This window comes from Pleurodeles waltl, chromosome 6 (assembly GCF_031143425.1).
Source record: "Pleurodeles waltl isolate 20211129_DDA chromosome 6, aPleWal1.hap1.20221129, whole genome shotgun sequence".
Taxonomy (NCBI): Eukaryota; Metazoa; Chordata; class Amphibia; order Caudata; family Salamandridae; genus Pleurodeles; species Pleurodeles waltl.
Window position 1 is genome coordinate 976,167,003 of NC_090445.1, and position 20,254 is coordinate 976,187,256.

The 20,254-nt window shown below is 40.3% G+C and overlaps 1 protein-coding gene across 4 annotated transcripts in view; it reads left to right on the forward strand.

The window, feature by feature from the left end:
* Positions 1–20,254, forward strand: part of PLCE1 (phospholipase C epsilon 1) — an 848,028-nt gene that overhangs the window by 617,842 nt on the left and 209,932 nt on the right. For all 4 annotated transcript variants that reach the window (XM_069239847.1, XM_069239849.1, XM_069239848.1 and 1 more), the window contains one exon: positions 14,272–14,389. In XM_069239847.1, coding sequence (XP_069095948.1) covers positions 14,272–14,389 — 118 coding nt within the window. The remainder of the gene's footprint in view (positions 1–14,271; positions 14,390–20,254) is intronic.

Here is a 20,254-nt window from a genome sequence, read left to right on the forward strand (position 1 = left end):
CTGCTTGTCCCGGACCACTTTCTGCTATCTTTCCCTCCTTACCGCCCTGTCATCCAGCCGCCTGCTTGCTGCACGCCGCCCACAGCTCTGCGGCACAGCTGCCCCGGAAGCACTCCATGTGTTTCGGAAGCGGTCCTCAGCATCAGCCTTTCGGCTTTCGACTCAAAAATCAAATGCGTCTGTTTGGAGATGTGATAGTGGACATTGCAGTTAACCACTGATATTTGTTATTCCTTTTGACCTCAGTGTAACTTACAGCCACGACGGTTGACATTTTAATTAAAAAGTGTACTAATGTATGAATCATACACAATATCATGCAGATTGAGGTAAGTGTGGACCTGTCTGTTTTGTTTTCAGTTCCAAGTATCATCCATATTTTGATTAGTGTCCACTTGACTGCTTGATTTTCATTAGTGGATACAGGTTTCAGTTTAGTGCTTCAAAACCTGTGTTATGATTAACTCTATCTAATTCTGTAGCAAAAGGTTCCTAGTCCCATGATTTTTCAATATTGGTACCTCTGAGAGAAACCTTTCTTGGAAAGCAAAGCATGCATATCAGGTCTAGGTCCTAGGCATAGACCGGGATCAGCATGGGCACTACCAGTGTCCATGCCTAGTGGGACAAGACGCAGGGTGATTTGACACATGGCCTGGCTGCAGGCCTCAGAAAGGTCAGGGGTGTTCGAAACTTAGGGACATTTTGTGATTTGCCAATAAACAAGTTTGAATGAAAATTACAATTCCACAGCTTCCACTTTTTGAAGAGCAAAAAAAGCTGCACTTTATGCAGAAAAATAGACAATTTTCTCTAAAAATAGAAGAAATGGAAAATGTGGGGAAATTTCATATAGGAAATGGCGTGGGTGCTGCATGCAGCCAGTGAAGGCAGTGAGCAGCAAGTATTGGCTTTCTGTGCAGAGGTTTGGGCAAACTCTCCATTATGCAAAGACAAAGGCCGTGGACAGTGGTGGTGCGAGGATTGCCTGCCTCTGGTGGGTTGAGAGCACAAGGCTGTGCACTGCGAGGGCTGATTAGTCTGTGACGGGATTTGGCCAATCACAGCTGGTTCATTAACGCAAGGGTGTCACATTGCTGAATCTACGCATGACTGCTGAACAGTGCAGCTGTGCTTTCATGCATAGGAGGTTTGGTGCAGGGCCTGGCCATAAGTGAGGCAGCAGGGTTTGTGTGCAATGAATTTTGTGATCAAGGCCTAGTCAAAGACCAGACCCTGACGCCAACCATCGCTGTGTATGATTGACAGCTATGAGCTGTCCATTTGGAAGTAAGTTGTGGTTTTAATGTAGGGTAAATGAGTTGTGGTTATGGAACTAATCCTAATTGCCTGATTTCTGGGGGACGCTGATTTTATTTCATAACCATAGGTTCACTTTAATAACAGTTCTGTTTATGTGACGTCTGTGCACAAAAATAAAAAGTCAAATCCAGCATCTCCTAGCCACATCCACCAAAACGGGGTCGGTGCGGACTGGGGATGCCGGCAGCTGCCAATCAATTACAAAAGAAGGGTGCCGCATATCGCATGCACCAAAAACTCGCACTCCAAGGCTTGTTATCCGTGAAAGATAATTTATTGACAAGCGCGTTTCGATCTCAGCTGAGATCTTTTTGACAGCCAATACAGTATATATATATTTATATATGTACGCACACGTTCATGAACAATCACACATAAACATGTGGAAGTATATATATGTGTGTGTGTGTGTGTGTGTGTGTGTGTGTGTGTGTGTGTGTGTGTGTACGCACACATTCATAAACAATCACACACAAACATGTAGACATTTTTATGGATACACATTTGGTGGTGAGAGATAGAGTTACAGTAACATACAATATTACTAGGGGTTTGGGCAAACACTTAAAGGAAAAGGATATGCTATTATAAAGCAGTTACAAGATTTAAACGTAGTGTAAGATTACTAAATTACTAAAACTAAAAACAATAAACAAGAATGTAATTGAAAAATTAAATATTTTAAATGTTAATGTAAATAACGATAGGGTTGGTATTGTAGTGGTACAATTAGTGCTGTACTTACCTTTTGATGTTCTTGCAGAGGACACAGGGCCTACAGTGTAGTGATCCACAATGTCACAGGCATGATATACTGACTTTCAACTAAGACCGTGCAAAGTTGTGTTTATGGGAGTATATTTTTACACAATTTCAAACATTTTACTTCATGATTTTTACTCGAAATGGTTGAGATTATGCCATGTCATTTTATGACTCTAAGCTCACAGAGACAAACGGGTAAATTAAAGACACAACACACCTCCTATTTTCCAAGTTAAAATGGAATCCCCAATCAGCGAGGAACTCACGGTGTTCGACTGAGCGAAATAAACAAATATAGGAAACTGATAGAATAAAAACAAGAAGCGAGAGAGAGCAAAAACTATGTACACATAATCTCTGGTGGAATGTAGATCAGTAGGCAATAGCAATCCTTTTAGCATCTCCACCGTAGGCAGATGATTCACTCCAGGGCGTAGTGAAGCGCCCATTGTACCAGTGTCCGTGGACAGATAATACAGTTTTAAAGCCCTTCTTAATTTTGATTTGAAACTCGTAAGTGACTAGATAAAAGTAGAACTAAAAATACACCATGACCTGCTCTGGGGTGGGGCCAAGAGATCATAAAGTAAACAAACATGTTTAGAGAAAGCGATGACAAAGAACGCAAAAAAGATGTAAGTGAGAAGCAAAAGGAATGACCGCATGAAAGAAGACTAAAGAAAGACAAGCTTCCAGCGTTAAATATCAGTGCAACGTACCAATTTTCACCTGCTCGCGGAACTCCACGGAATCTCTAGAATTTGTGTGCGTCTCTGCAGAATTCTGCAGTGAGCTCCGTCCACCCCTAATGTAAAGCTATGGTCAGTGTCCTTATTACATTTGTCTCTAGAGAGTTTTTAGAGGGTTGTAGCCAGGGGGTATTGGTATTATATTGGGGAGGTGCAACTGCACTATTTTTGTCCTTTTTGAATATTGACTTCTACGCAGACATTTGTCACCTGGTACCCCTGGGAGAGGTTGTCTACAAGTTTCAGCCCCTGTCATTTCCGGGGTCTCCTCAGGGTGAGGAACTGGTATGCATCTGGTGAAATGAGGAATTTGTATTCATTAAAGAGAATGAACGGTGGGCCACTTCATGTGCAAGGTAAAAAGCAAGTATCTTACAAGCCTTTTTATATGAGGTGCAGTATTCTGGGGCTTGATGTTGGAAATGAAATGTAAAAAAGAAAAAAGTGAAGGAAGTGGGCATCTTTTTAGTTGGAGCACGTCTGGATATTTGAAGGAAGGAAAGGTTTACGTTTAGGATGAGTGCCTTGCTATTAGATGAGAGCTGCCGGTTTAAACTGTTGGCTCAGTTTCATGTGTCTTGCTGGTGCAGCACTTTACGCAGTGGCATGGGGCCCAGAGTGAAAACAAAGTGGTGCCAGGGGCCCTCTTACAGTAAGAATTCACTGGAAACATGTAAAAATCAATTGGAGCCTTTTACCTAAATCCCGGGTGAGTCAGAGGGCCAGGTTTTCTTGAGGCGGCGTTTCCCAGTGTCATGACTGTTGCTTGGTGTACTTTTTGGCTTGTCACTGCTTGGAAGTGGGAGCCACATATTGCAGTGTAAGACATGCAAAATCTCTGTACAATCTGACATACGACATGATCCGAGCGTTTTAGATGTTTTACAGCTCAGGTATCTCATTTAACCCATTAATAACCATGTTGAAACAAAGTGTAGGATTTGTACTTTGTTTGTTTTTATATAATAACACTTCTGTATTCCTGCCCCATAGGATGGGGGTGATCTCTTCAAGAGGAATCCATTTTAGATTGTTTGCATACAATCCCGTAATCAACATTTTTCGGCTTGTAGTTCGAAATTTGTGTGTGGTACCACTTGTGTTGAGTTCAGTGGTTTAATCGCACATAGAACATGGCCACATGTGTGATATTCTTACAGCGGTGTTAGCATCCACTGGTCTCTCAGTTTTCTTCTAAGTGCTGATTCCACAGGTATGTGAGCACGTACCTGTTGCTTTCCAAGACTGTGATTCTTTTTCAGGGCAAATAAGCTTTTTCCTGGTTTGCACTCAATGTTTGATAAAAATGTGCTAATTAAGGTAGATGTTAGTTTTAAACTGGTTGATACTTGGGCAGATGGTTGATACATAGGTTATCTCATTAGCTTCTGATATTTTCTTTGTTTCATGGAGGACGTCGCATGGAGTTAATGGAGTTAACCAGGACCTATTTAGAGAATTTTTGATTCGTTGCTAGGTTTCGCCTGCAGAGCGCTTGCGCTGTGCTTGTGAAATCCATTGTATTTAATATCAATCTTAAAACGGCTTCATCCCGCCCCCTTAACTATCATGTAGACGTTTTGGGTGAAAACTCCAGTAATTCAGAGTCTGTTCTTGTCCGTCAGTTTCTTATATGACAACATTTGCTGAGTGGGCTCCGTTCTATTAATTCAGTGCCAAATAAGGTTTTTGAATGTTTTTCCTTTGGACATATGAAAGTCGATGTCTGGTGTACGGTTGTTTAGTGTTAGAAATGGGGTTTCTGGTTGACAGAGGTGTGCACCCTGATCAAGCAGGACCCACAGTCCTAGTCAGGGTAAATCACAAACACCCCCAAAATTAACCTGTGCTCACCCTCTGGTAGCTTGGCACAGGGCAGTCAGTCTTAACTAAAGGGGCACTGTGTAAAGTGTTTGTTCAACACTTAAAACAGTAAAACAATGAAAATACCACAAAAAAGATACGACACCTATTTAAAAAAATAGAACTTAATTTAATAATTTAATACGTAGAACAAGATCCAAACCAAAAAAATCCAATAAGTAGAACTTGCGTTATGAATTTTTAAAGAATAAGCTGTAGAAAAGCGCTTAGAAGCAAAAAAGCGCCAACCACTGCTATGGGGTCGTGTTGGACCAGGACAAAGTCAAAGTTTCAGACTGACCCACTAGATGTCAGGGAGGGGGAGCCGCCCCTTGGGCAAGGGCTATTACTCCCCCATTAATTTGTTGGGAATAATTTAGTCTTGGGGCAGATGGGGGCAAATGTCCCTGATCTTCAAACTGTCCCAAATCTAAAACTATCCACTTAAGAAAAAGAAGGTCTGTTTTCAGTGGAAAAATGCAATGTGTCCATGTTGCATATTGGGCCGATGTCTGTCTCAGGCACTACGTCAGCCCACACAAGTGAGGTACCATTTTTATCAGGAGACTTGTGTGAGCATAGAATAGAAGAACATTTGTTACTACTAGTTGGAGTTGGCAGCATTTGTGCCTTTCAATTGTAAACCAGTATTTAATAAAGATGACATTTTGAATAATACCTTCAAAATCATACGCTTGTACGGGTACCCACAAGCTCAGAGATGTAGAAATAACCACTGCTCTTAAACTCTATATCCTGTGCCCATATCAGAAATACATAAGTTTCCTTGATACCCATTTTTAACTTTGCCTATTTTTTTATAAGAATTGGTCTATACTTGGTACTCAATGAAAAACCATTGTACGGTGCAGCTCATTTGTTGGCTCTGGGTACCTTGGGTTCCAGGAGAACCTTCAAACCCTATATATCCTTGCAACCAGAAGGGTCTAGCCGTTGTAATGGTATATCACGTTTGTCAATTGGTCATTGTGTCAAAAAGTTACAGATGAAAATATCGTCACAAATGCCCGTTTTTTTCTACTCCTTTTCAATATTTCTTTATTTCAACAGTTATTTTCCTTGGAAAAACCTTGAGGGATCTCCAAAAATGACCCATTGCTGAATTCACAAGTTTGCCTACTTTACAGAGATGTGTAGCTTTTCTAGATCATCCATAGGTTTCACACGGTTTTCCACCACTAACTGCAAGTAGGTTCAAAGCACAAAAAATAGGGCAACTAGGTTACCTCTTAGAAAAATGCTAACACTGTGGTACAAAATTTAGTTTTTTGATTCAGCTCTGCGTGTTTCTGAAAGCTGGGAAGATGGTGACTTTAGTATAGTTGAACATTCTTAAAAGGGAAGTGGTTCCGTGGAGACCCTTTCCCATTTACAAATGGTTACCACCTCCTTTGAGGTGTTGGTAAAAAAATTAATGTTTTGCAATCGTAATTTTGTTGCAAAACTTTCATACATACCACTATCATTCTCTATTTTGAAGACACGCCCTAAATACGCCACTTCCAAATACCTAATTGCTAAACCAAATAGCGATTCAGTAACAAGTTGTTGACTTGCCTTTTGGTATATGTACATTAAAAATTGCTTTTCTGTGACAGCAAAAATGTTTGTACATATGGCCCTATATCCTGTAGTCTGTCATGTAGGCTTTCCACCTCCATGACTTTGTTGACATTCTTCTTCTTTATTAAACTAATGCCCACCCTTTCAAAATGTCTGGTCTTGCCTTCCTGGCAGAACAAAACTCAAGTGCAGCCTCGTCAAAAATATTTGCCTTGTTTTGAAAAGCATTTTTTGATTTTGTCCCGTCTATCCAACAGAAACTTTAATGATTACGATCATCAGATTTGACTACACAATCTACGCCCCATTAGCTTCCTTTACATTTTTCCTTCTTCCTGAGAAGTCTCCACACTCTGTCACTTGTACAGTGTACAATAAAGTTACGTTTTACAGGTATACAGTTCCCATTGTATTGTCTTTTTGTAGAGCACACAACAAGCTGATTTCATATCAACTACTCCATGAGCCGCTCAAATTTATAATATGAGGCCAACACTCTTAAGGAAACTACTTGCACTTCAGCAGATTACTTGGTTTGTTATTCTTTAGGAAAAAACTTCTGCTCACCACAGTGCTCTGCTTCACACCAAATTGTTGCCATAGGCAGTGTACCACTTACTGATAATCATCTAGTTTCTGACAGGGTGGCGTACATACAGGAATATGTTCAAAAATCAGATACCTCTCAAAGTGAAGACATTATTCAAGCAACATTTCTGTCTTTCAGGTCAGAATACAAACCCATCAATCACTTTGAAATAAAAAAATTGAAAGTTCTGAGCCATTCTTTCCAGCAAATGGGCATTCTGGAGATTATGAAATGATATGAGGAGGATTGATGGGTTGAATTTCTGAATGCTGAATACCTGGATATGTGGAAAGCAAAACAAATAGCAGAATAACAATCCAGGGGGAATAAGTAAATTGGCAAAATGTTCTCCAAGCAACAACATAGTGACATCAAAGAACCCCCTTAGCACAATGCACAAATGCAAATTATTGGAGCGAGTGCCGAAACAAAACAACTTGAATGATCACTGCTGCTAATCTTTTTTGATGCTTCCACTCACTGAGCTGTCAAGCAATGCCTCAAATTCCTTCCTGAATTGACCTCTGAGGCCCACACCAAATACACTGGCCTTTTGTCTTCTACTCTTGGCTTTCGTGCAGAGGTGCTGTCTCTTTTGTTTTTTCCTTGCAGTGGGGTTTAATGGCAGCCGCTCGTGTTCAACTCATGAATTGTCCGTCTGTAGCTGCTGTCCCTTCCTGATTGCCCTGCTGGGACATGTACTTTTCCCAATAGCAAACTAAGGTTAGAGAGCCCCACGTAAACCGATAGGTACCCACAAAAACTGGGCTCAAATGGAACAACAGCTGTGAGTCCTTCTCCAGTTTTCTATAAATTTACAGGACATACAAACCTTGAAGGATTCATAGCACCCTCCAATTTTTGTGGTCGGGCTCCTGTTCTAGTTCCAAGTATACTGACCCTCCTGGGGAAGGGAGAGCACCTAAGGAAAGCAATGGGAGGAGGGGCAAAGTCTTAATGTAGCGTCAGGATTACCCCATCCCTTATGTCCTTTTGCAAAGTACAGGCAAGAAAGCAAAATTAATTGCCTTTGTACCCCTGCAGGCCACCAGCAAAGGAGCAAATTAGATAGGAGAGAGTGCGGAGGAAGACAAGGTGATCATACACACAGAAAACAGGTTGCAGGCACTTGTCGACAAGCTTCCAACACGACATCAGGAGAAAGAGTCACAATCAGAATACTTAGATGCACAGGGGAGAGAGAAGAATCTCGGGAGCAGTCAGGGGTAGAGAAACTCCTAATGGCCATGATGACAGAGATGAAATCCAAATTTGCAACATCAGAAAAGAACCAGTTAAACTTTCAAAGTGCTTGTGCTGCCCTAGAGGGTACGATGGTACCTTAATGGAGAGGGTAAAAATTTAAGAGGCATCGCTTGAAGAAGAGATCAGGCAAAAAGTAAGGAAATTCAAACATTGAAGGTGGAGGAAAATGAGCTTTGGGGAAAAAAGTCCCTAGATAACAATGCAAGATTGAACAATATAAGAATTCTAAATATCCCTGAAGGAGCCAAAGGAGATAACCTTAAAGTTTTTATGATTACTTAAAGAATTTGTTCCATCTGTGGACCCAAGTGAACAGGTAGTAAATATCCAAAGGACACATCGAGATCGATTTAAAAGAAATCCACACAGGTAAAAAAATAAGGAAAATCTTGATAAACTTAAAATCATATGCAATAAAAAAACACATTCTCTCCAAGGTTTTATAAGCGGGTAGCTTCAAAAAGGATGAATGGTCCTTTCACATTATGTCAGACATCTATTGGGAGTTGGGGAGTTATATTGAGGAACTGAAAAAGTTAGGAGCGGCGGCTCAGTTGAAGTTCCCTGCAACTCTTAGAGTAATGTGGGACACTAACATGCTTAATATAAGGGAGCCAGAGGTAGCAGAGAACTTACTTAAACAAATTAAAGCTCACTATGTATAACATTGGGCTTCAGAGGAGGAAAGCTTAAAAAGGGTGTGTGTGGGGGGAGGGAGGCAATAAATCTAGCAGAGGTGAAGAGGAGAAGGCAATGGGTGGAGAATATGTGGTAGAAAAATAAAAAATGGCCCTCATTTGTGACTGGTTTTTTAATATATATGGTTAGAGGCAAAAAAGAATTATACAGAGGAAAGGAAGTTGGATGGCAGAAATAAAGAAGGAACTGCACCTAAATATTTTGAATTGGTACGTGAATGGTTCTAGACTCCTAACATAGCCCTGTTTGAAATCAATGGCTGGGAAAAGAAAGCTGCTCTATACGCAGATGACCTAATGATATATGCTGGGAATTTGGTAAACTCGTATCTGGCCATCCTACAGACATTGGAAGAATTTGGAGAGATCTCTGGTTATCTGGTGAACCTACAAAAATCGGAGATTATGGAAAGGAACATCCAAACCAGCAGCCCCTATGCCAGTAAGGAAATAAGGTATCTTGTGATCCAAATGGTAGAAGATCTAGATAAAATGGCACAAATTAACTTTCATAAAGTAATGATAGAAACCAAAAAGCAGATGAGATCACAGAGCTGTCCTCCACTTACAATCCTAGGAAGAACCAACAAAATAAAGATGGCAGTACTTCTGAAATTTACTTTTATTTTCAATATGATCCCATCGACTTTAAGGTGGAATTGTTTAAGAAACTGCAGGGTGAAGTCAGTAGTTTTGGTTGGTCATCAAGAAGTATGAGAATTGCCTGGAAAAAACCTTGTAGGGGTAGATCTGAAGAATGTATAGAGGCTCTAGGTTTCCAATTCTATTGCTGGGCTTTCCATCTCAAAACTATAAGAGCAATGCTGAAGGGCGAAACCAAGCAAAGTACTTGCATGCAGCAAGGTATGTTGCTTAGTGTGCCATGTGGAGGCTCTCACTCTCAAGTTCGCCCATCCTCGATTCTTCAAAAGAGGAAGGCTAAAGACTCTTAACGCAGAATGCAAGCTAGGGGTCCAGATTAGACGACTACAAGGGATACCATACTATCATGAGTTTGCTCTAATCTGGAACTCTCCTGGAACTCCTGAATGCTTGCAAGACAGTCTGGCAAAAATGTTGATAGAAGCTGGCTATATTATTAAGGATGGTAATCTGATACACTGGGAAGAGATCATGTAAATGACAGACAATAGGATGTCTAGATTTGAATCAGATGACCAGTTGGATATGCAGGCTGAGTAAAGATGGAGAAGGCAACCCAAAATGTGAAGAAAAATGCAAGAGAACTCCCTCCCTTCCTCCCCCCCCCCCAAAACAAAAGAGAGAGAGGTGGCAAATTAGTATTGGATGTTAGTTCAGGGGGTCGAGGGAGCCTTCATCCTCCCAGAAGAGGTCTGGAAAAGAGACCTACTGATGCTGGAAATGACATCTTCATGGCAAGTATAAATGTTTACTCTATGGATTACAGTGAAATCCATACCCCTTAAGAAAAAAACACCTATTCACCTTACATAAAGCGTACTGGACTCCGAAAAAGCTGGCCAACCTTGGAGATCGAGAAAAGAAAGCATGTCTTAAGTGTGGTATGGAGATGACTGATGATATTCATAAGTTTTTGCGGTGTCCCACCATCCAACTTTTTTAGCAGGAAGTGGATAAAGTCCTATAAGTTATAATGGGGAGAGAAATCAAAGTAAGCTTACAGTTGGTGATTTTCGGAATCCTAGAGTGTGATGGGTTCAGTACAAGGTTGCATAAGAACCAAATAGCACTCCTATGCATCTTCCTAGTTCTACTTGCAAGGTGGGAGAGCTGCATGAAATGGGTATCTCACATGTCATTGGGGTTTGGAGACTAGGCAATTTCCGCACAGAGATTTAGCAAATTGGACCGCAAATGCATGTCTACTAAAAGGTCAGAAATATAGGGACCATTGAAGGAATGGTGGTTGGGAAGGTCACAGGAGGAATAAATATATGTCAAATTCTACAGGCGATAATCGTTGGTGTCCACTGGTTACGACTGATGAACCAACCTAAGAGGATTAGTGGGGCAAAATCGAAGATCCTATCTAATGTTGGAGGAGGTCTTGTCAAGGAGGGGATGCTCCGGATGAGACAAGGGTGACAATTTCGGTCTTCAGTTAGTATCTCACCTGAGTTCTCACTTCCAGTCACAAATGAGTACAAAAAAATACAACTTCCCCAATTGTAGTTGAACAACAGAAAAAAAAAAACATGTTTATTGGGCAGCTGCTCTGTGAAGGGAGTCAGAACATGTTTGGCAGGCAGGTTGTTGCCATGATGGTGGCAGGCTGCATAAAGTATAAGACATCAATGATTTAGTGAAAGCTTGTTTAGCAGAGCATTGAAGCGTAAGTACTGAAACATTGTTGACAACCTGATCAACAGTAGCATCCAGTTTATAGATCTCTGAAAAGTCAAGTCACTATGGAATTACCTTCTAGCATAAGATGGACACTGTACATAACATACCTTTGGGTGCAATGATGTGAGAGAACACAGCACTGGAATGGCAGGCAAGCAGGACAGCAGAAAAGGAAACTAACCTGACATGACAGTCTTGATTCTAGGTGGCATAAGGAACATAAAGAGCCCAAGGGGCAGTACTGAAAGTCAGGAGGCAAATGCAGGTGGCAAAGGCAGGCGGCATCATGATGGTTAGGGGCATTCTCTTGAACGATCCCTCTAAAGTGAAGCAGTTAAGAGACTTCATTGAAATCTTCAAGCTTGGGATAGTGAGAATTTTAAGAAGAAAAATTTAGACCTCACGATGCGGACTCCCTGACTGGTGATAAAAAACGCTTTTCTTCAATATTAATATAAAAAACAAATAATAGATAGCCAAAATGCGTTTAATACAGTGCGCAAAAGCATCATAGAACCCCAGTCCACACAGTAAAGCTCTCTCTTTCTTAACTTACCCTCCTGGATAAACCTTCATTGACTTACTTTTACATCATAACGGCTTAGATAAACAGATGAAGTCACTCAAGCTTTTAACAAAAGCACTAATTTAGTGATTATCTCAAGTATTCTATGACTGCTACTGCACTTGGTCAATATTCTTTCACTACCCCTGCATCACAGAGGTATGCCAGTATGCCTAAGGAAAGCACCTCCTAAGCAATAGCGCCTGCGGGTTGGCATCACAGACAAGTCCACACACCAGAAGATATTTATGGAAGTAGAACCCCGTGCCCCAAAACCCAGGTCACCCCAAAATTCAAAGCACTCAAAATGTATCCCTGTTGGTTCCATATCTCTGGGTTTAACTTTCGTAATAAGGCACCCTCCCCATCAGCAGAACCAACATTAATTCAGCAGAGTATCAAAAAAGTAACTTGGACCACTCAATAACTGAGTTCTAGATCAGGGAAAAGGTTAGAGTTTTGTTACGAAAATCTCACAGATCAAGTGGTACAGAATAAAAGTAAGCCATAAAGGCTCAAATGCAAAGTACATAGACATCTGAATTATTCTAACTTCCAAATGCAGAGCAAAATCATAAGAAGTCTGGCAGCATCCTTAGAGGTAAATCCTAAAAATCTCTATAACAATTAGACTGTCAGACTCATTAAGAAAGCAGACATCATCTTTAGTAGAAAATGAAAAGGCTCTCAAAAATCTGATAATGTCTCTAACAGAACAAAAAGTCTTCCGTCTCACCCCCAAAACAAGGGTTTCTTATACACAATTATGCCTTCAAAATGGGAGAAAACTGCACTTTCATCATGACATGATCAAATTTAACTAATATTGGAGAAGCCATAGCTTTACACATCACAATAAATCTAAAACACTAAGTAAATGTTAAGCAGTTTCTACATCACGTTGCCCTAGGAATTTCAGTTACTATGCAACATCTCTAAACAATAGTCCAGACATCAGTGGAAGAGTGTTGACCCCAGCAACAGAACTACGATGGAAAAGTACTTGAGAATGTGCATCATCAGGAACACAAAGAAAATTCATTCACAATACATGCACGTTCGAAAAAAACATTACATTATTTAACATTCCTTCCGTGGAGCCTGTGAGGAGAGAAAATGCTCAGGGGGACAAGATCGGAAGGAAAAAGAAGTGGGACGGCATGCGAGATCAGAACAGCATTCATACTGACTCAAAATGCAGTTTTCAACAACATGTATCCTAACTAAAAGGTGTTAATAAACTTACTTCTATACATTATTTTGAACCTGTTTCAAATACATTCATATTAGTTTTATATTGCCATATTTGATCCATTAACAAATTCAGTATTTGACAGCGTTAATTTTCACAAAACAGCAAATCTTAAAAAGGCTTCCACACATGCATGAAGAAGTACTGTATATAGGAAGAGCAAAATCATCATACTTTTGTAAAGAAAACCTAATCACAGAAATAAGCCACACAACCTTGTTTGAGCCATGTCTTCTACAACTTATCAGGGACATGGTCCCCATGGATCCTATTAAGCAAGATGATGGAACCAGTAACGGAAATAACGGCAGGCTAGCATCTCAACGCGCCATGTCTTTAGGCAATGCCAGACGACCTATCGAGGTATCCACCTCTGCCAACCATCTTTATTAATCTTCTACCAAAGAACAGAAAAAGTCCTATATGATCCATTCAAAGAAAGTACATATTCTGGATATGATAATAGCCCAAGTTTAAATTGCAGCCGTTATGGCTCGACTTTAATTAATGGCTGAGTGACAAATACCAATAACCTTTTGCTTCTCTTATTGGTGGGCTGGACAGCATTTATTTAACAGAGAGAAGTAGACTGACATAAGTTGAGGCTGATTCCAGTAATTAAGCTTCTAATGCCCTTGACTATGGACCTTTCCTTGGCCAACACCCAATATTAGTGCTTGCCCCTGCCGTTTAGTGGCACTGTAAACAACAGGTCTCGCGTGAAACAAAGGCCCCCATTGACTGTCTGAATGAAGGAGAGGTGCGGCCGTGCTGAGATTGACATCTGTGGTGTGCAGCTCATGCATACACATAAGCAGCAACTGCTTCAGACACTAAGCTGTCTAACCAGCAGCAACGGAAGGCTTCAGAACATAAAATCAAGGAGGCCCTCAATGCCTTTTGCGTGGTATAGTTCATTTCTGCACGTTTTGTTTTATTATAATCAGCCACTAAAATGTAATTTTACCTGGATCCCTATGACTTTTATTATTTTAAGTGAAATTATGTATATTACGCTATTCATATTAACTTTACATTCGTTCCCCTTGCTTCATTGCTTTACATTCTGTCCTAATTTAAGATACAGATATATGGAAACACGCAACGTATTAATGCTTATTAGTGAGCCAGTAGCATGGGTGCCAAACTGCATGCCACTTCAAATGGAGTTTGGTAGCCCTTTATAGGAATATAACTTTAGCATCTGAACGTCATGGAGAACAGGCTAATGCTGTTAATATATCTAAAATAGATCTTTGTATCCACAGGTGTATGACATGGAACTAGATGAAGAATTTTACCTTCCACAAAACAAAAAAGAAAGTAGGCAGATCGCTCCAGAGCTTTCGGATCTTGTCATCTACTGCCAAGCCGTTAAATTTCCTGGTAAGCATACCAGAGTGATCTTTCAACTTTTTCACTCAGTCACTGTTATACTATGCATCATTTAACAACTATTATTACTGGATGTTACATTAACGAATGCACATTCAGAGAATGAAATTTTACCAAGGTCATCCAGGGCTTTAAATCCTTTCGGGAAGGACCATGACTGTCCGATGTTGTCCAAAACACTTCAGCGCTCTTCACGTAACAGTCGCTTACACGTTACATATTTAATTGTAAGAGTGCTTGTGTGGAACAATCTTTGATACCGTCTTTTGCGAAGAGCCCTGGCAGGAAACAGGGGTCCCCTAGCTCCGATAATAACTTATATCCACAATTAATAACAGTAGAATGTCCATCTTCAACAATGAAAGTAGTTTCGTGTAAATAATAAAGCTCTGTAATAGCATGCTGGTTGCCACATTTCATTTAAAAAGTGCAGTACATATTATGTGAGTGTGTGGCCAGTAACTGCTGACATACGGTTTTCACAGTTAGGTTTAAAAAACGATAATGTATGCACAAATGGGTCTGTAGAGCTGGCAGCTTAACAACGTGACATAGTTTGAAAAGACCCATCACCTGTCACTTTACCTTTTTTTTATTGTCTGCACTTCATAAACACTGTTTTTTTGTGTTTTACTGCTAAACACTCAAATCATTTCTCAATGGTCTTAAAATGGTATTACATAGCGCTTAGGTCAAATAGCACGTCACTTTAATATTAACGGTCAAACGGGGAGGATGGTTTTACTTTTTAGAATTGCCTGGCTTTCAGGCCTTCCTCCACTTTTTAAAGTCGGTGAACACTGAGTAAGACTTTTAATTAGTTGTATCTCGGGAGGGACATTATATGGTTGCCTGGAGCGCCACAAACAAGACAAAGGTACAGACTTCCCGTACAAATCATCTGTTTGTCCCTGCTCATATACTCTTGTCTCTATAGGCCTGGCTCCTGTCCTCATGCTCTCCCTCGTAATGAGTCACAGTTGGATAGTGATATCTGGGAAAATCAAATATTGATGCTTGTAAATGTTTGAATTATTGCAGATCATTGATAATCACTGTTGGTTACATTCCATTTAATTGCTTATTCTACTTGAGCCTTTACAGATAGTGACCTTTTAAATGTAACTCAGTCTTTGTCCTGTCAGCAAAAAAGGGAATGTCGGTCCATCGGTTAGGCCACACCCCAAGGCAACAGGAACCAAAGCAACTCTAAAGACGATTTAAGCTTGTTGGGCTTCATCATTGAGCTTAGTCTTGAGTGCTTCTTAGAGTGAGCTATGGGACCCACAAATAAGCATATTGTTGCCACTTAGGATGGGTGCTTGAAAACAACAAACCTTAATAGATTGAAATGCTTGAATTAATATTAAACACAATTATGCTAGAGAGCATTTTAATTCATCATTATTGCTTATATTGCCACTACAAACAGTGGCAAGACACATGCAAATCAGCATTGGGCCTCACTAATACTAGATAATCTAAACCAGTAATGGTGGATAAGGTTAGTGGATAATGGCAAAGGTGAACTTGAATGCATATCCGGTGTCAATTCCTGCATTTCGATCATCACATGAGTACTGTATTGTCTGGCCGCATCTTTAGATCTGATACATGTTTGTAGGATTTGTCAAGTATTCTCAGAACCCCGACTTTCTAATGGGTTGTTTTACTCAAATTGTGGTCGAGTGAAGTTGGACTTGAGCACAATGTTAAAGCAGATCAACACAGCCTTAATGTTTGATCGCCTGTCATACCATATAAAATCATATTACAACATTTTCACATACCATGAATGTTATTTATTAATTATTACCTGTTGCTAGTGATGTTAAAAATGGTCAGCATCCTCTGTTGAAGGTGTTAACCATTGTTATTTTCCTGGACCACAATTATGAGCATGCAGAATTATGAAGGTTAGGATGAATAATAAGGAAAGGGCATTTAACATTTGTTAATGCTAACCAGCATCTGGGCATTAAGTCTAATTGCACCTGCTTCCCAAATGTCACAAACAAATCACCAATCCCTCATTCTCCCTAAAGCTTCAGTCCTTTGACCCAAGTACTTACTGGTAGTTTTCATTACTTCTAGTACATGTCTTCCTCGCCACAGCCCTTAATGTATCAGCATTCTTGATGCAGAGACAGACATATCCTCTGAATATAATTTTTCTTTAGACTAATACACGGTTATTTAACTGTACTTTCTCTTTGTCTATTCTGAAGTGTTTCTTCCTCCCATCTAGAAATGTTAGCTTCCCACAGTTCAAAGTCTCTGTTACCAAAGTCTCTGCTTACACATGAGCTTCGCAGCTCATGTGTAGGCAGAGAAAAGAATTTGCATGAGTAATCAGGTCATCACTCCCATGTTTAGTCTTTCTTATGTCAGTACGTACTCTGTGGGAATTTACAAAGCATTTATAATAAAAATATTGTGATAATAAATAAAATACACAAACTATTTTTATATTAAACTAATATATACATATATATATATACACACACATATATACAATAAAACAAATGAAACAAAATGCAATGTAAAGAAAAAACTAACATGCACTACAAATAAAGTGTAACACACCAAACAGTGAAAATCATGAGATTGTGTGGTGAGGACCAGGTTTCCATTCTACAAAACAGTGGCCTAGGTTTAGGGAGTTGTGTTTCCTCTAATTGCTGGAAGACCAGTGAGAGTGGATCCAGGGACTTCATCAATTTGTAAAAGGTTCTGTCCCTTCACAAGTAAATATAAAATGAGATTGAAAAAGACAACTCTTTGTTCCTCCCATCCTGGCTAACATCAAACCCAGTTGAATAGGAGGTCCCCCCAGGAGCCAGCTTTGAGTAACTACAGAAGATGGACTGATAATTTCACTGGCCACACCTCTAAGTAGGCAGACAGGCTCTGCTCAAGGAAGGAAGGGTTCCTCAATTTAGGATTTTGGGAGGAAGGTGCATTGTGGTATTATGCAAAAGTAGGTAGGGTTTCCCCTGGGAACTTTTACCCCATTGTATAGGGGAAGAGTCAGGAATCACCTCCAACCATTAACTTGTGTCAACCATAAATGTGGCACCCTAGGGTGCCCTCATCAGAGCACACTCTTGACCTGTGGAAGAACAGAATAAGGATTACACCTGTTGTTGGGGACCTGTGGGAAGAACTTAAGGGCTGGCCCTGCTCCCAGTTGTATCCAAGCCAACAAAGAAATGGACTCCAAGGGTAAGTTGTCTGACATCTTGTGTGGCTGCAGGGATACAACAAGCTGCAAGTGGTCTTTTCTCTGAAGTGCCCAGCTGACCAGTAGTAACTGGACTCTGCTAGTGACCTCTGCTGGAGTGAGTCTAGATCCTCAAGTGCTGCTCCTGAGGTCCTGAGACCCATGGCTGTGTCTAACTGGATTTCCCTCAAGAACTCTGAAATTATGGAACTTTGAAAAGTTTTGGACTTCTAGACCTTCAGAGGATCATAACCACTATATGAGCCAATCTTCCTAAGGCACGACTTCCCTGACCTGAAGAAACAGGCTTCTCCCATTTGAAGAGTCTCCGAAGTAGGCCTCGGCGAGAAGGTATCTTGAGGTACAGCCTACAACCTTGTCTTGCTCGAAGATTCTGAGCTTTGAAAAAGAGTATATGTCCAAAAGTAGAAATCTTGGGCAGTCGAAGGTGCCAAAAGTAACTGACTGACGAGAGGCCTTCCCTGAGTGTGAAATTTGAACTTTCTCCCTCTGAGCTTTTCCCTCCAAAACAAATGTCTTGAGTGGGACCTCGGCCAATGGATATCTAACTATAAGCTGACTTTCTTGGAGACAGCATGCAGCCTTGCCCTTCTGGAACATTTCATCTTTAATTTCAGAGACTAAGTCCCAAGATAAAGTTTCCTACCAGTACTAACCTGGTTTGAGTATGAGACCGCACTACACCACAGTTGGCCTGAAATCACTCCTAAGACCATGTCTTCCATGTCAGTAGACTGTTATTGGCTCTTAATGCTATTATGTGCTATTTCTCCCTAAGTCTTATAAAATTAATTTCTCTGATTCCACTTATTAACATTGTTGGTACTTCTAAAAGCTTGGCACATTTAATTTAAGATATTCTGTCTGCTCTGTGCCATAGCTACCAGGACTTGAGCTGAGGTTTAAATTACTGAACCCTTGATTGGACCTAACGTTTTTTTTCTTTCCTATTTGTGGTGAACTTCCATTCATCCTAGTTAATAATACACATTGTTTCAATGTGCAACAAAAACTGGCAGTATAATTTTCTGTTCAAATAAATCTTGGAGTGAACGTTAAGAATACATCCAGGGCCATGTTTCAAAATCATATTTTTGGCAAAATCTTAAAGTAGGGTTAATCTATAATCAGAGCTCCCAATTTTCACAAATTACTAGGGGAGCTAATTCTCACTAAAAAATCAACTTTGAGAGTTAAGTTAAAGAAATTAAATGACTTCAAAATTTCAAAGGGTGAAGACTGCAAGTCCTTCATAACTAGTGGGAATTTCCATAGGGGCAAGTGGAGAATGAGCTGCAGTATGTTTTTGAGCTAAGCATCCTAGCCTTAGAAGCCTTAGTTTTTCGAAATCTTTTATTATGTCTTGTGGTGCAAAACAAGTTAGGGTGTCTTGGGGGTTACTTTCAGTTCTAACGGCACATGGTGCCCTCATAATACACAGAATAGGTCGAGGTTTTCTAGGGCAGTGGGCTTTCTCCTTAGTTAACTGACTCCAAAGGTAGGGAGGGTACTTGCACCGCTGCTACAGATATGTTCCACCCAGTGCGTACCTATTGTAACGTATGGGGCATGAAAGAAAGGAAAAAAAATCACTTCATCAGCCCCGGTATGGACTCCCTACTTTATCTGCCATAGGGAACTAGCCTTAACACATGTGAGTGATTGTCTATTTTACACAGGGACGATGCATACTTAACAAGAAGTATAGTATCTGATTGCTTGGCAGGTGACAGGGGCCTTCCTGTACCCTGGTTGGCTTTTGTAAAACAAATATCTGGAAGAAATTGGTGTCATGTATGTTTTTTATGTTATGACAGCTGGTTCTCCCTCCAGCTAGAAAGCAAGTCCAAGCTTTATTGTTAGAGTTCGTGCAGTTAGAGAGAATGAGGGTAGAGGGAAGAAAAGTGACTGTTGCGAGTTATCTGCAACTCACTTACCAGGCCCCCTCACAAGTTATTTATGGAACACTACCAGGAATTGGGACCGAGTTTTGTTATTCCGGTTCAGGATGGGCATACTGCAATATTTTTCATATGCTTTCTGATGGGCTTCCAACCCATGCAATAACTCTTCCAAGCAATCCATGAACCACTTCCTTTTTTTGTGTGAATACTATACGTTTTATATAAAAAAAAATGTCAGTTCCATTTCTGAGCCTTAGAAATTTTCGATACTGTGTTCAGGGGTATCTGTCTCTGTTTGAACTAGTGGATGAGAAAACTTGCCATTGTGTAAGCTTGTTCCAGAGAGCAGCGGTACGCTCTAGAAGAAATGAAAATAAAGTATCTAACTTACGTTGATTATTTGTGCTATGGAGTGTCAGTGTTGTAACTGCAGTCCATTTTTCCTTCATGGCAGTTGTTTTTACTTGTATCTCTTGTTTCTAATAATTTGTTGTTAATGTGTGACTTCTCACTGCTGGTTTTAGGTTTTTATTCTCTGTATGTTTCTATGATGGGTTATATACTTGACTGTTATTAGTTCTGTATTTTTGTGTATTCTTCTATGGCTGCATGCCAGCCGAATAAAGCTGCTTTGTCTGTCTGTCCGTCTACTGCCTGGCTGCAGGTAGCATTGTATTCCACACTTTGCCATTTCTACTCTCATTGGAT